Below are 14,748 nucleotides of genomic sequence, written 5' to 3'. Positions count from 1 at the left end.
ATGTGGTGACTAGGGTGTTCTGAGTGGTTGCTAGGGTGTTCTGTGTGGTTGGTAGGGCATTTCTATGTGGTGACTAGGGTATTCTGAGTGGTTGCTAGGGTGTTCTGAGTGGTTGGTAGGGTGTTCTGTGTGGTTGGTAGGGCATTTCTATGTGGTGACTAGGGTGTTCTGAGTGGTTGGTAGGGCATTTCTATGTGGTGACTAGGGTGTTCTGAGTGGTTGCTAGGGTGTTCTGTGTGGTTGGTAGGGCATTTCTATGTGGTGACTAGGGTATTCTGAGTGGTTGCTAGGGTGTTCTGAGTGGTTGGTAGGGTGTTCTGTGTGGTTGGTAGGGCATTTCTATGTGGTGACTAGGGTGTTCTGAGTGGTTGCTAGGGTATTCTGTGTGGTTGGTAGGGCATTTCTATGTGGTGACTAGGGTGTTCTGAGTGGTTGGTAGGGTGTTCTCTGTGGTGGCTAGTGTGTTCTGAGTGGTTGCTAGGGTGTTCTGTGTGGTTGGTAGGGCATTTCTGTGTGGTGACTAGGGTATTCTGAGTAGTTGCTAGGGTGTTCTGTGTGGTTGGTAGGGTGTTCTGTGTGGTTGGTAGGGCATTTCTATGTGGTGACTAGGGTGTTCTGAGTGGTTGCTAGGGTGTTCTGAGTGGTTGGTAGGGCATTTCTATGTGGTGACTAGGGTGTTCTGAGTGGTTGCTAGGGTGTTCTGTGTGGTTGGTAGGGCATTTCTATGTGGTGACTAGGGTGTTCTGAGTGGTTGCTAGGGTGTTCTGATTGGTTGGTAGGGTGTTCTATGTGGTGGCTAGGGTGTTCTGAGTGGTTGCTAGGGTGTTCTGAGTGGTTGCTAGGGTGTTCTATGTGGTTGGTAGGGCATTTCTATGTGGTTGTCATGGTGTTTAGTTGGTTGTTATGGTTGGTTGCTAGGGTGCTTTATGTGGTCACCAAGGTGTTTATTTGGGTGTTCTGAGTTGTTTCTATGTGGTTGCTGGGGTGTTTGTAGTTGATTGCTAGGGTGTTTTGTGTGGTTGGTAGGGTGTTCTGTGTGGTTGTTAGGGCATTTCTATGTGGTGGCTAGGGTGTTCTGAGTGGTTGCTAGGGTGTTCTGTGTGGTTGGTAGGGCATTTCTATGTGGTGGCTAGGGTGTTCTATGTGGTTGGTAGGGCATTTCTATGTGGTTGTCATGGTGTTTAGTTGGTTGTTATGGTTGGTTGCTAGGGTGCTTTATGTGGTCACCAAGGTGTTTATTTGGGTGTTCTGGGTTGTTTCTATGTGGTTGCTGGGGTGTTTCTAGTTGATTGCTAGGGTGTTCTGTGTGGTTGGTAGGGCATTTCTATGTGGTTGTCATGGTGTTTAGTTGGTTGTTATGGTGTTATTGTTGGTTGCTAGGGTGTTTTTATGTGGTTGCTAGGGTGATTGAGAGCCGTGCAAAAACAAATACCCGCAAACCTCAATGACCTGAAGCGACGTTGTGAAGAAGAGCGTGCCAAAATTCCTCCACAACAACGTGAGAGACTGATAAAGTCATACAGAAAACGTTTACTTGACTAAACGACTGCAAGCTATTGAATCATAAGGTGTACTTACTTTTTCACACATGGCTTCTCCATGTTGGCTTTATTTTTGTTAAACGGTGTTGTTGTTCATCTGAGGTTGTACCTCATTTTAAGACCTGCTAAGGACCAGATGATTGTCATTATGTCCTGATCCGTAACACCATAGAATTCAAAGAAGGGGGCACTTTCTTTTTCACACGACTGTATTTTGTGCATTGCAGTAATGAAAACTGGGGTGTGAACTGTCATGAAAAAAATGCCAACATGTGCCTTAATTTAAAAAAAAAAAAACATTTTATTGTTTCTTTTGATATAGTAGTAAAATAGGACCAGGACATTTCTCAATCAGCGGTGCATGTGTTCATGAGCACATTCTGTAATGCTGCACGCTCGTGTTCACATTAGACGGTGCGTATGCCTTCATAAGACCATTTGATCACATATGGTTGCAAATGTTTATATTATGTACTGGGGAACATGTCAGGTTTCCTTCAGCTGTTCGTGTGGGTGTGCTGGGTTGACTGAGTCCCAGAGCTTTACACAACCATCCAGCGAAGTCCACGTCCTCCACTTCTGAGCGCTCTGCAAACCTGTGATTCTGTGAAAGGGACCGCATGTGTGTTGTTACTGTGAGCAAGATAATATGTTTTAAATATCTTTACAATAATGTGCACTGATGAACGGTTCACAACATGCATTGTGTTTATCTCATACTGTTTAAAGTGTTTCAATAATTCAAACAAAATGTAACTTAAAACAAAAAGTAAACTCAACATACAGTTTTTACATGTTATTTATTGAAGCAAAAAAGTTATCTAACACCAACTGGGCCGGTGTGAAAAAGTATTTCACTTTTACATCTGAAAGTGAAAGTGTAGATTTATAGTAAAAAAGGACTTAAATATTGATCTGTTTCTCACCCACACCTATCATATCACTTCTGAAGACATGGATTAAACCTCTGGAGTCGTATGTGAAAGTGAAAGTGTAGATTTATAGTAAAAAAGGACTTAAATATTGATCTGTTACTCACCCACACCTATCATATCACTTCTGAAGACATGGATTAAACCACTGGAGTCGTATGTGAAAGTGAAAGTGGAGATTTATAGTAAAAAAGGACTTAAATATTGATCTGTTACTCACCCACACCTAACATATCACTTCTGAAGACATGGATTAAACCACTGGAGTCGTATGTGAAAGTGAAAGTGTAGATTTATTGTAAAAAAGGACTTAAATATTGATCTGTTACTCACCCACACCTATCATATCACTTCTGAAGACATGGATTAAACCACTGGAGTCGTATGTGAAAGTGAAAGTGGAGATTTATAGTAAAAAAGGACTTAAATATTGATCTGTTACTCACCCACACCTATCATATCACTTCTGAAGACACGTATGTGAAAGTGAAAGTGGAGATTTAAAGTAAAAAAGGACTTAAATATTGATCTGTTTCTCACCTACACCTATCATATCACTTCTGAAGACATGGATTAAACCACTGGAGTCGCATGTGAAAGTGTAGATTTATAGTAAAAAGGACTTAAATATTGATCTGTTTCTCACCCACACCTATCATATAACTTCTGAAGACATGGATTAAACCACTGGAGTCGCATGTGAAAGTGAAAGTGTAGATTTATAGTTAAAAGGACTTAAATATTGATCTGTTTCTCACCCACACCTATCATATCACTTCTGAAGACATGGATTAAACCACTGGAGTCGTATGTGAAAGTGAATGTGTAGATTTATAGTAAAAAAGGACTTAAATATTGATCTGTTTCTCACCCACACCTATCATATCACTTCTGAAGACATGGATTAAACCACTGGAGTCTTATGGATTACTTTTATGGTGCCTTTATGTGCTTTTTTGAGCTTCAAATTTCTGGTCACCATCCATTTTCATTATAAGGACCTACTGAGTAGAGATATCCTTCTAAAACCTTCATTTCTGTTCTGCAGATGAAAGAAAGTCACACACATCTGAGACAGCATGAGGGTGAGTAAATGATGAGAGAATTTTCATTTTTGGGGTGCACTGTCTCTTTAAATGCATGTAAACAAACAAGAACTCACCATGGGCATCTTGAGGTCCGCTCTGTCTGCAGGGTTCTTAACCAACCCCAAAAAACAACAACTGGTCATTTATGATCATCCACCCCCAAAATAAATAAATAAAATTGCCATTTAGCCACTTAATGCTACATTTAGTTTAGGGGCGGCTGAGGGTGAAAAGATGCTAAATGTATTTATTTATATCCATGCATTGCTAATTACAGCATCAGTTCTCATATTGACAAAGAGAATCTAAACAGCCGTGTGTGTCCAAAGTAGAACTGTCTATTGTTTTTATGATTTAACATGAAATATCTTAGGATGCAAATAAGAGCCACCATGACATCCACATGGGCGCCTCATTCCATCACTCCAAAATATGTGCATTGAGCACCCTCTTATGCGCAGTCCCTGTATTGCGCTCTGGCTCTGGTCATGTCTCTAGACATCCATTGATGATGATCTCCCACATCTATGGAGCATCATGTTTCAATGAACACTAACATTCACTTTAATGCGGATGACACTATTTCATACCATGCTTCCGTCTTCAAGACAGCTTTCAGAGCATTCAGGAGGCCTTGAATAGCTCACAAACAAAAGTAATCAGCCAAGAACTCCGAAAGAAAATGGTGGACCTCCACAAGTCTGGTTCATCCTTGGGAGCAATTTCCAAACACCTGAAGGCACCACGTTCATCTGTACAAGCAATAGTACACAAGTATAAACACCATGTGACCACACAGTCATCACACCACTCAGGAAGGAGACGCATTCAGTCTCATAGAGATGAACGTAGTTTGGTGCTAAAGTGCAAATCAATCCCAGAACAACAGCAAAGGACCTTGTGAAGATGCTGGAGGAAACAGGTGGACGAGTATCTAGATCCACAGCAAAACCAGTCCTATATGGACATCACCTGAAAGGCTCAGCAAGGAAGAAGTCACTGCTCCAAAACCACCATAAAAAAGCCAGACTACAGTTTGCAAGTGCACATGGGGACAAAGATCTGACTTTCTGGAGAAATGTCCTCGGATCTGATGAAACAAAAATTGAACTATTTGTCATAATGACCATTGTTATGTTTGGAGGATAAAGGGTGAAGAACACCATCCCAACCGTGAAGCATGGGGGTGCAGCATCATGTTGTGGGGGTGCTTTGCTGCAGGAGGGACTGGTGCACTTCACAAAATAGATGACATCATGAGGAAGGATATATTGAAGCAACATCTCAAGACATCAGCCAGGAAGTTAAAGCTCGGTCGCAGATGGGTCTTCCAAATGGACAATGACCCCAATTACACCTCCAAAGTTCTGGCAACACAACAAGCTTTACAAACAGCTTCATGCTGAATGCATGTTGGAGACTCACCTTCCGGGCCATTAGGAGTCCAGAGGGTTTGTGTGACACTTTATGAACCACACCTCCATTTCCTACACCCAGTTCACAGATATGCTGGAAGTCATCGTCCTTCAGTTCACCCAGATTGGCTCTCTGCGTGAGGAAAGCCTCCAGACACTTCTTCTGTTGCTCATCCAAATCCAGCTCCTCCAACTTCTGAGGCTCCTCGAGATTTGCTCTGAGATTTAAGAAATGGAAGGAAACACAGAAAAATAGCAATCATTTATCAGATGCATCGCACACTCATTACAGAGAGAATATTGCCAGATAATCGGGACGTAAATACAATAATCATCAGGCAGGACTGGATGCATCTCTATAGCTTACACTGATGCAGCATCAATGGACGTGGAGGTTGTCTGTGCCTCTCCGGCTCCAGTTATGACTATCGGCTCTGGTCTCTTTTTGGGAGCCATGCTCAATTTAAAAAGCCTGATGAGACCTTTGACCTCTGGTGTAGTGAAATGCAAGCTCAGACTGAGCTTTAGTCAACAATGCATGTAATATAAAGCTTGTCATAGAGCTTAACACGTTTTTAAAAAACTCTCAAACTACCAGTAGATCCAAACACAAACCCATGTGTAAAGTCTAGATCAGACACTCATTATGAAAAATCACATTTAAAACCAACTTAGGATCAAAAGTGCATGAAGGTCCCTATTAAGTGACCATACTAACAAGCAGCAGCCTTTCACATAGCTTCAGCTGGACACTAATATAATTATCATTGATATATGACACTATGATATTACTTTAATATTATTTATTTAACATGAAAGTCACATGGTGTTGTTAGCCATTTAGCACCAGTCTGTGTGTCTGCGGAGCTTTTTAAAGCGTCTTTATTTTCAATGGCTCTCATGTGAAGAGACAACGAGTTCGGGAACACGGTGGAGAGCAGAACCGGTCCCGGTGAGCGGGATATCCAAGGTGCGGTGCGGTGGGGAGTTTCGCCCCAGTAAAACATCCGATCTCACGGTGAGATGACTCTCGCGAGACTTCACACTTATCCGCTTAAAGGTGCACTCTGTAATTCTTTCGCCATTAAAAATGACTTTCTCCTAAAGACATGAATAGTCATTTTGAAACATATGTATAAAATCACGAGGACTCACTTGAGATGAAGTCTCTAGTCATATCGGTAACCTAATAAAAGCTGTTTTATTCTACATGGGGGCTGCCATTTTCGAATCACATGACCAGCTGAATCCTTCAGGGATTTAACCAATCTCCGCATTATTTGCGGCAGCTTGCAATAATTTTTAATTTCCGCATTTTTAATTTATTTATTTATTTTTTTTTTAAATATATGTAAATCTGAGGGAATCCCGTCGCTTTCCTTCATGTTCCACACGAACAAAAAGCTACTTTTGCACCTTTTTTTTAATGCCTATAAGCACATTTAAATGGAAAAATAAACAATTCGATAGTTAGATATTTGCATGATTTAGCCATAGTTATTTCTCACATTTACTATTTTAATTCGTTTTCCTTTTAAGTAATGTTATTTTTTTTTTATTCATTTTGCACTTTTTTTTTTAATTTTCATTCATTTTTTTCCCTTTATATTTCTATTACTTGTGTACCATTAGCACTATTGTAATTTATATTAGTTTTATAACTCATATTCTCACTCTTATAAAAAAAAATACTTTATAGTATACATGATTCAATTGTATAATATTACACACATCAACACACACACACACACACACACACACACACACACACACACACACACACACACACACACACACACACACACACACACACACACACACACACACACACACAAGTGAACTGCTACATCATTTTGAGCTTTATGCACTGAAATATAAAAGAAAACATTTAAATAATCTCAACAATGGTTTGGCGTAAAAAAACGTAATCATATCATTAGAAAGCGTTGACATTCCTTTGCTAAATTGTAGTATAAATATTTAACATTAAAATTAGGGCTGTCAATCGCTTAAAATGTTTTATTCAATTAATTAATCGCATATACAAATATTTGCTGAGAAAACCCCTCTATAAAAATAATTCACTCCATTTGTAACGCGTTTTCTTCTCTGTATAAACTGTGTTGCTCATACAGCTGAAGTTTCCCTTACTGCCCCCTGGAGTAAACAGGTGGTATCTGTATAGCAATTTAAGCATTTGCTTTATAAAAAAAAAAAACATTCTGTATGTCGTATGTAACTCTGAAAAACAATAAAATGCAACATGAGGTGCACAGGACAGTGGAAGATGGCCATCTTAAAATAAACCTTTATTGCCACCACAATTACATTTGACAAAATACAAATGCAGCATACTTACAATACAAAACAGGACGTTCGTTTGCCATTCAGCCTTAAAATCGAACAAAAAAAAAATGCACGATGCAATGCGGCTAAACTAATGTCTGAAAAACGTGTTTAATGTTTATTTAAAAAATGGATAAACATCATATATCATCTTAAAACATCTGCCAGTCAGTTCGTAGTTTTGGTCTTGCTTTTGCGTCGAGACGTTTTAACCACACTGGACTTTCTGAAATGCACACTCTTTTCCTCTAAATGTGTTGAGATCATCTCCTCTTTCTCGAAATGTTCGTCGTCAGAGGAACACTGAGTCAAATCCACAACGCTGCAGTCCGGCTGTGATGGATTCCTCTCTACGATTGAAAAAAATAATAATATCAGATCATATTCATCCCTTTCTGTCAAGACTTAAAGGAACATTCTGGGTTTAACGCTGTGACAGGGCGGGGGGCGGGGTCGTGATTTGACACACACGGCCCCTTATCAGGCTAATCGAGCCTCCGAGCGGGATAAAGGCCGACTGCGGACGGTGGTGCACGAGAGAGAGAGCGTTTACGGGCAGCTGTCCGTCCTATCAGTGTGTGTCTTTTGTTTAAGTTCCTTATTCAAATATTTGTTATATTGTCAAGCCAGGTCTCGCCTCCTCCTTTCCATTAATCCCTTTACACTGGTGCCAAAACCCGGGATCCTTTGAAGATGGAAGGAAGTCGCCCCGTAGAGTCCTCCCAGTTGGCGGAGGTCCTCCAATCCCTCGCTAGCCTACATCAGAACCACCAAGATCCTACGGGCTCAAGCAGAGGACCGGCACGCGATCCGGAGCCTCCTCAGCCAGGAGGCCGCCCCAACCCTAGCCGCGACCCCGGACACCAGCACCCCTTTGCCCAGCGTTACAGAAGATGGGGGCGGCGGACGATCCAGAAGCGTTCCTCGACCTCTTTGAGTGCACCGCCGAGATCTGGGGCTGGCCGTGCGGTCAATGGGTGGGTGTTGTCCGGCGAACCCCAGCTCGTGGCTCAACAACTGCCAGCAACGAGTCTCCTGGCTTATGTCGATCTAAAAATGGCCATCTTGCAACGGGTCGGTCGGAGTCCGGAAGAGAGTCGTCAACTCTTCCGGAGCCTGAAGTTGGAGAAGTCCGACCGCCCGTTTGCCTTCGCTCAACGACTCAGAGACGCCTGCCGGAGATGGCTGCTAGCGGGGGACCGCGACGTCGAGGGGATCATCAACCAGGTGGTACTGGAACAGCTAATACATCGACCCCCGGAGTGGGTCCAGTGCCGTCGCTGGAGGAGGCCGTCCGGCTTGCGGAGGACCATATGGTGGCGATACCGGCTTGACAATATAAATAATATTTTAATAAGGGACTTAAACAAAAGAAACACACATATAGGACGGACAGCTGCCCGTAAACGCTCTCTCGCTCGCTCTCTCGCACCACCGTCCGCAGTCGGCCTTTATCCCTCTCGGAGGCTTGATTAGCCTGATAAGGGGCCGGGTGAGTCCAATCATGACCCCGCCCTCCGTCCTGTCACAAACACCACAGCAAATATGTTGTCCCAAAACAAATGGAAAAATGTAACTTTAAATGCGGTCCCATTGAGCTCAACCAGGAATATTTTGATTTTTTTTAGGGTCCTTGAGGTGGCACGGTTACTGGCCTCCGCTTTTGAGACCGTCAATCCATGCATCTGATCATGTGACTCGTTGTGCATGACACAATGGAGACTCACAGCATGTGGAGGCTCATGCTACTCTCCACGATCCACACACAACTTACCACACGCCCCATTGAGAGAGAGAACCACTAATCACCACCACGAGGAGGTTACCCCATGTGACTCTACCCTCCCTAGCAACCGGGACAATTTGGTTGCTAAGGCGACCTGACTGGAGTCACTCAGCATGCCCTGGATTCGAACTCGCCACTCCAGGTGTGATAGTCAACGTCATTATTCACCGAGATACCCAGACCCTCCCTAGCAACCGGGACAATTTGGTTGCTAAGGAGACCTGTCTGGAGTCGCTCAGCATGCCCTGGATTCAATCTCACGACTCCAGGTGTGATAGTCAGCGTCAATACTCGCTGAGATACCCAGACCCTCCCTAGCAACCGGGCCAATTTGGTTGCTAAGGAGACCTGGCTGGAGTCGCTCAGCATGCCCTGGATTCAATCTCACGACTCCAGGAGTGATAGCCAACGTCAATACTCACTGAGATACCCAGACCCCCCCCTAGCAACCGGGCCAATTTGGTTGCTAAGGAGACCTGGCTGGAGTCGCTCAGCATGCCCTGGATTCAATCTCACGACTCCAGGTGTGATAGTCAACGTCAATACTCGCTGAGATACCCAGACCCTCCCTAGCAACCGGGCCAATTTGGTTGCTAAGGAGACCTGGCTGGAGTCGCTCAGCATGCCCTGGATTCAATCTCACGACTCCAGGAGTGATAGCCAACATCAATACTCACTGAGATACCCAGACCCCCCCCTAGCAACCGGGCCAATTTGGTTGCTAAGGAGACCTGACTGGAGTCGCTCAGCATGCCCTGGATTCAATCTCACGACTCCAGGTGTGATAGTCAACGTCAATACTCGCTGAGATACCCAGACCCTCCCTAGCAACCGGGCCAATTTGGTTGCTAAGGAGACCTGGCTGGAGTCGCTCAGCATGCCCTGGATTCAATCTCACGACTCCAGGAGTGATAGCCAACGTCAATACTCACTGAGATACCCAGAGCCCCCCAAATATATAGAGTTTATCATCATCATACTGGGTTACCTAATAGGGTTCCCCAATTAGTTTTCATTCTCGATGTTATGAAAGTGCTTCTGCTAATATGATTATTATTATTATTATTATTATTATTACCACTATAGTTGTTCTGACTCCTCTCCAAATGGGACACTGCACTTTCCCTAATTGCAAATTAAATTATTAGAGCTGTTAGCACTTATATTGTTATTGTTCTTCCTTTGATTAATGGGGGTCAAACTGTACCTGTGTTAAATGGATATATACTAACCTATACTATAAGTGACAGCGACGGGCTGATCAATACCCCTGATATTGGGACTTTGCTGTTGCAATTGGGGTCGGGAGTCAGTTTACTCATAGCAAAATACGTTTAAATATAAACAGGATGATATTTATGCAACATGCATCAACGCTATGGAAAGAACATAATGCAACAGTTATGCCAAAATAGGTAAATAAATGCATTAAATGCATGTAGCATTCACAGCTCTCTCTGTTCTGGATGGTTTATAGTGCATCACCATGCGGTTGCTAGGGTGTTCTGGATGGTTTATAGTGCATCACCATGCGGTTGCTAGGGTGTTCTGGATGGTTTCTAGTGCATCACTATGCAGTTGCTAGGGTGTTCTGGGTGGTTTCTAGTGCATCACCATGCGGTTGCTAGGGTGTACTGGGTGGTTTCTAGTGTATCGCCATGCGGTTGCTAGGGTGTTCTGGATGGTTTCTAGTGCATCACCATGCGGTTGCTAGGGTGTACTGGGTGGTTTCTAGTGCATCACCATGCGGTTGCTAGGGTGTACTGGGTGGTTTCTAGTGCATCACCATGCAGTTGCTAGGGTGTTCAGAGTGGTTTCTAGTGCTTTGCAATGCAGTTGCTAGGGTGTTCTGGGTGGTTTCGAGTATATCGCCTTGCGGTTGCTATGGTGTTCTGGGTGGTTTCTAGTGCATCGCCATGCGGTTGCTAGGGTGTTCTGGGTGGTTTCTAGTGCATCGCCATGCGGTTGCTAGGGTGTACTGGGTGGTTTCTAGTGCATAGTCATGCGGTTGCTAGGATGTACTGAGTGGTTTCTAGTGCATCGCCACGCGGTTGCTAGGGTGTCCTGGGTGGTTTCTAGTGCTTCGCCATGCGGTTGCTAGGGTGTACTGGGTAAATAAATGCATTAAATGCATGTAGCATTCACAGCTGGGCAGGAGATTAGGAAATGTTTATAGAACAGCAACAGCGCCTCCTACTGTACTGAGGGTGCAATTGTTTTTGGTTTTTATTTGTCACGGACTCTGTGTGTGTTTCGTCGGAGGTGCGTCTCGCAAAACGGTCACCGATTTGGTGTGAACAGGCCTTTGGCGCGAGCCAAACTTTTGTCTCTTGCGGGCCGGATATGGCCCGCGGGGCACCTAATGAGGAACCCTGTTTTACAGGCTAAAACCTTAAAGACATGAATCTGAATCGACATGATCTTACTGTGACGGATGGGATAAAGGACAGATTTGTTGTTTTTGTCACTTTTGTCTCGTCTCACAGCGCTCCAGCTGCTATCAGACAGAAACTCAATCTCTTCCTCATCTTCACCGGCGCTCTCGAGAACTTCACACAGTAAACTACAAAAGACAACAAGCAAACAACAACAAAAGTGCTGTTCAACAACGGATATGTTCAGCCTCTTTCTCATCATACTGAAACACAAGTCAGGGATTTCATTTGTCGTCTATTCTTCTAAAAACAAATGTGTGTAAACGGTTGTGTGCTATGTATGAGTGTTCACCTGTCAATACAGAGCGCCTCGAAGGGGGCGTGATGATGACACACTGGGCACGTCCACCTGGGCTTCCTCTCGTTCATTTGAAGATAGAAGAAAGCATCAAAGCACTGCAGGTGGGCACAGCCTCTCGCTCGACAAGGAATGGACATACGCAGCTTTGCAAGCTTACGAACACATGCACACAGACAGATATACAGACAGACCGCACTGTTATATCAGTTTACAGGTAAGTTTGACAATCACTCATCATGCACATTTTTTTTTTTTAAGATATTGTGCACTAAATTATGATTGGGAACTGGGGCCATTAAGGCCTTTGCACACCAAAGGTGACTCGATAATGTGAAACGAATGAGACAGTCAATCTGCGCATATTATCATGTGGCTTGTTGAGCGCTACCGCGGAGACGTAGCGCGTGTGGAGGCTTCACGCTATTCTCCGCGGCATCCACGCACAACTCACCACACACCCCACCGAGAGCGAGAACCACATTATAGCGACCACGAGATGTGACTCTACCCTCCCTAGCAACCGGCCAATTTGGTTGCTAAGGAGACCTGACTGGAGTCACTCAGCACGCCCTGGATTCGAACTCGCGACTCCAGGTGTGATAGTCAGCGTCAATAATCACCGAGATACCCAGGCCCAGTAAAGTTGCTTCTTAAAAAAGGTGATACAAAGGTAAATATGCTGCAATATATGTTATATTAGAGATATAAGACAACTCGCAATAAATTAAATGCAAAAGCAAAATTTTAAGCAATAAGTGGTTGCTAGGGTGTTCTGGGTGGTTTCTGGTTGTGATGCGGTTGCTAGGGGTGTCCTGGGTGGCTTTTAGTGAGTTGTTTTGCGGTTGCAAGGGTGTCCTGGGTGGTTTCTAGTGCATCGCCGTGCGGTTGCTAGGGTGCCCTGGGTGGTTTCTAGTGCATCGCCGTGCGGTTGCTAGGGTGCCCTGGGTGGTCTCTAGTGCATCGCCGTGCGGTTGCTAGGGTGCCCTGGGTGGTTTCTAGTGCATCGCCGTGCGGTTGCTAGGGTGCCCTGGGTGGTTTCTAGTGCATCGCCATGTGGTTGCTAGGGTATTCTGGGTGGTTTCTTTTTTTTTTTCAATTTGGAATTCCCAATGCGCTCTTTCTCAATTCCCAAATTCCTCATGGTGGCATAGTGACTTGTCTCAATCCGGGTGGCGGAGGATGAATCTCAGATGCCTCCGTGTCTGAGACCGTGTCACATGGCTTGAGCACGTTACAGTGGAGAAAGTGTGTGTGTGGAGGCTTCGCAACATACATTATCATCGTCAAACATGTTGAGTGATCCAAACATCATCTGCAGCCTGAAACTGAACGTTTGATCAGATTTTAGGAGTGAACGCACTTAACTGCATAGAGAGATATAGGATGCTCCCTTGCTCCATATGTAGTGAATGACATGAGTGTGCTGTCTGTCTGCACTGGTCTCAGAACAGTTAGAAATGCAACTTATTTTCATCCTAGCTCCATATAAAGCCTCAGAAAGAGACATTATTCATGTTTTGCATGAATATATTTATTCGCAATATGATAATGACAGTAAATATAGGAATGCATTAATTAATATTAATGAATAGAGCCGTATTGTGCAGTGATAATACAATAAAATATAACAAAATGTATATTTAGATTAAGCTAAATGACCCATTGATGCGTTATAATAACTAACAAGTTTTTTCAACTTTTGAGGAAATGTGGTGCCAGTGTACACGTATGTGGACATCATGTTTATCAGCGCGCCGACACGCGAAAAATGCTTCTGAGACACTCATATTTTATTGTTCAGGGCAACAAATTCACGTTAGGTGTGCAAAGGCCATTAAGCTCCAAAAATTACCACAAAAACCCCATAAAAATAGTCCATAGTCTTATGACTTATGCGCTCTCTTCTCTTCTGAAGTCATGCAATAGCTTTGTGTGATAGACTGTACTTTCAGGTTTGGAATGACATGAAGAAGAGTAAATAATGACACAATTCTTACCGGACATAAAAGTGATACTTGTAGCCCTGTTGTAGCAATTTCATTTTCTGGATCAGAGCGCAGTTTCTCATAAACTATTAAGTCAAATGATTCAAATTAATAAAAGTATTCTTAAAACATGTAAAAAAAAAAAAATATTAAATTAAATAAAAAGCAAAACATAAATAAAAAAGTAAACATTCACACACATCAACCAAATGCTCATTTGAAAATATATGTTAAATGTTAAACGAATGCTTGAAGTCTGTCTAGTTTATTTCGACACACAGAATGTTCCAGATCTTTAAGTGAATGTGTCACACAACAATATTAGAAGACCGCAAACACGGATCCACAAAATAGTGTAAAATAATAGATAACAGATGACAAATATTCCTTTTACTTATAATATAATAAAATACAATACAATATAATATAATATAAATACAATAAAATATAATTATAATATAATATAAATATAATAAAACATAATGCAATATAATATATAAATGATATAATACAATATAATAAAATATAATATAATAAATAAAATATAATGCAATATAATATAATATATAAACAATATAATACAATATAATAAAATATAATATAATTATAATATAATATAAATATAATAAAATAAAATATAATGCAATATAACAAATAATATAATACAATATACTCACCTAAAGGATTATTAGGAACACCTGTTCAATTTCTCATTAATGCAATTATCTAATCAACCAATCACATGGCAGTTTCTTCAATGCATTTAGGGGTGTGGTCCTGGTCAAGACAATCTCCTGAACTCCAAACTGAATGTCAGAATGGGAAAGAAAGGTGATTTAAGCAATTTTGAGCGTGGCATGGTTGTTGGTGCCAGACGGGCCGGTCTGAGTATTTCACAATCTGCTCAGTTACTGGGATT

General features: G+C 42.5%; 1 protein-coding gene across 1 annotated transcript in view; it reads right to left on the bottom strand.

The window, feature by feature from the left end:
- Positions 1-7,273: 7,273 nt before the first annotated feature.
- pias4b (protein inhibitor of activated STAT, 4b) overlaps positions 7,274-14,748 on the bottom strand; it is a 16,417-nt gene continuing 8,942 nt past the window's right edge. Inside the window, 4 exon segments of the mRNA XM_052129471.1 lie at positions 7,274-7,672; positions 11,535-11,671; positions 11,836-11,996; positions 13,842-13,915. Of these exon segments, the coding sequence (XP_051985431.1) occupies positions 7,491-7,672; positions 11,535-11,671; positions 11,836-11,996; positions 13,842-13,915 (554 nt within the window). The 3' untranslated portion in view covers positions 7,274-7,490.

The sequence above is a fragment of the Xyrauchen texanus genome, chromosome 6, assembly GCF_025860055.1.
Source record: "Xyrauchen texanus isolate HMW12.3.18 chromosome 6, RBS_HiC_50CHRs, whole genome shotgun sequence".
NCBI classification, from domain to species: Eukaryota; Metazoa; Chordata; class Actinopteri; order Cypriniformes; family Catostomidae; genus Xyrauchen; species Xyrauchen texanus.
The sequence above is the reverse complement of the archived record's forward strand: the minus strand, read 5'-3'. Positions and strand labels throughout refer to the sequence as shown.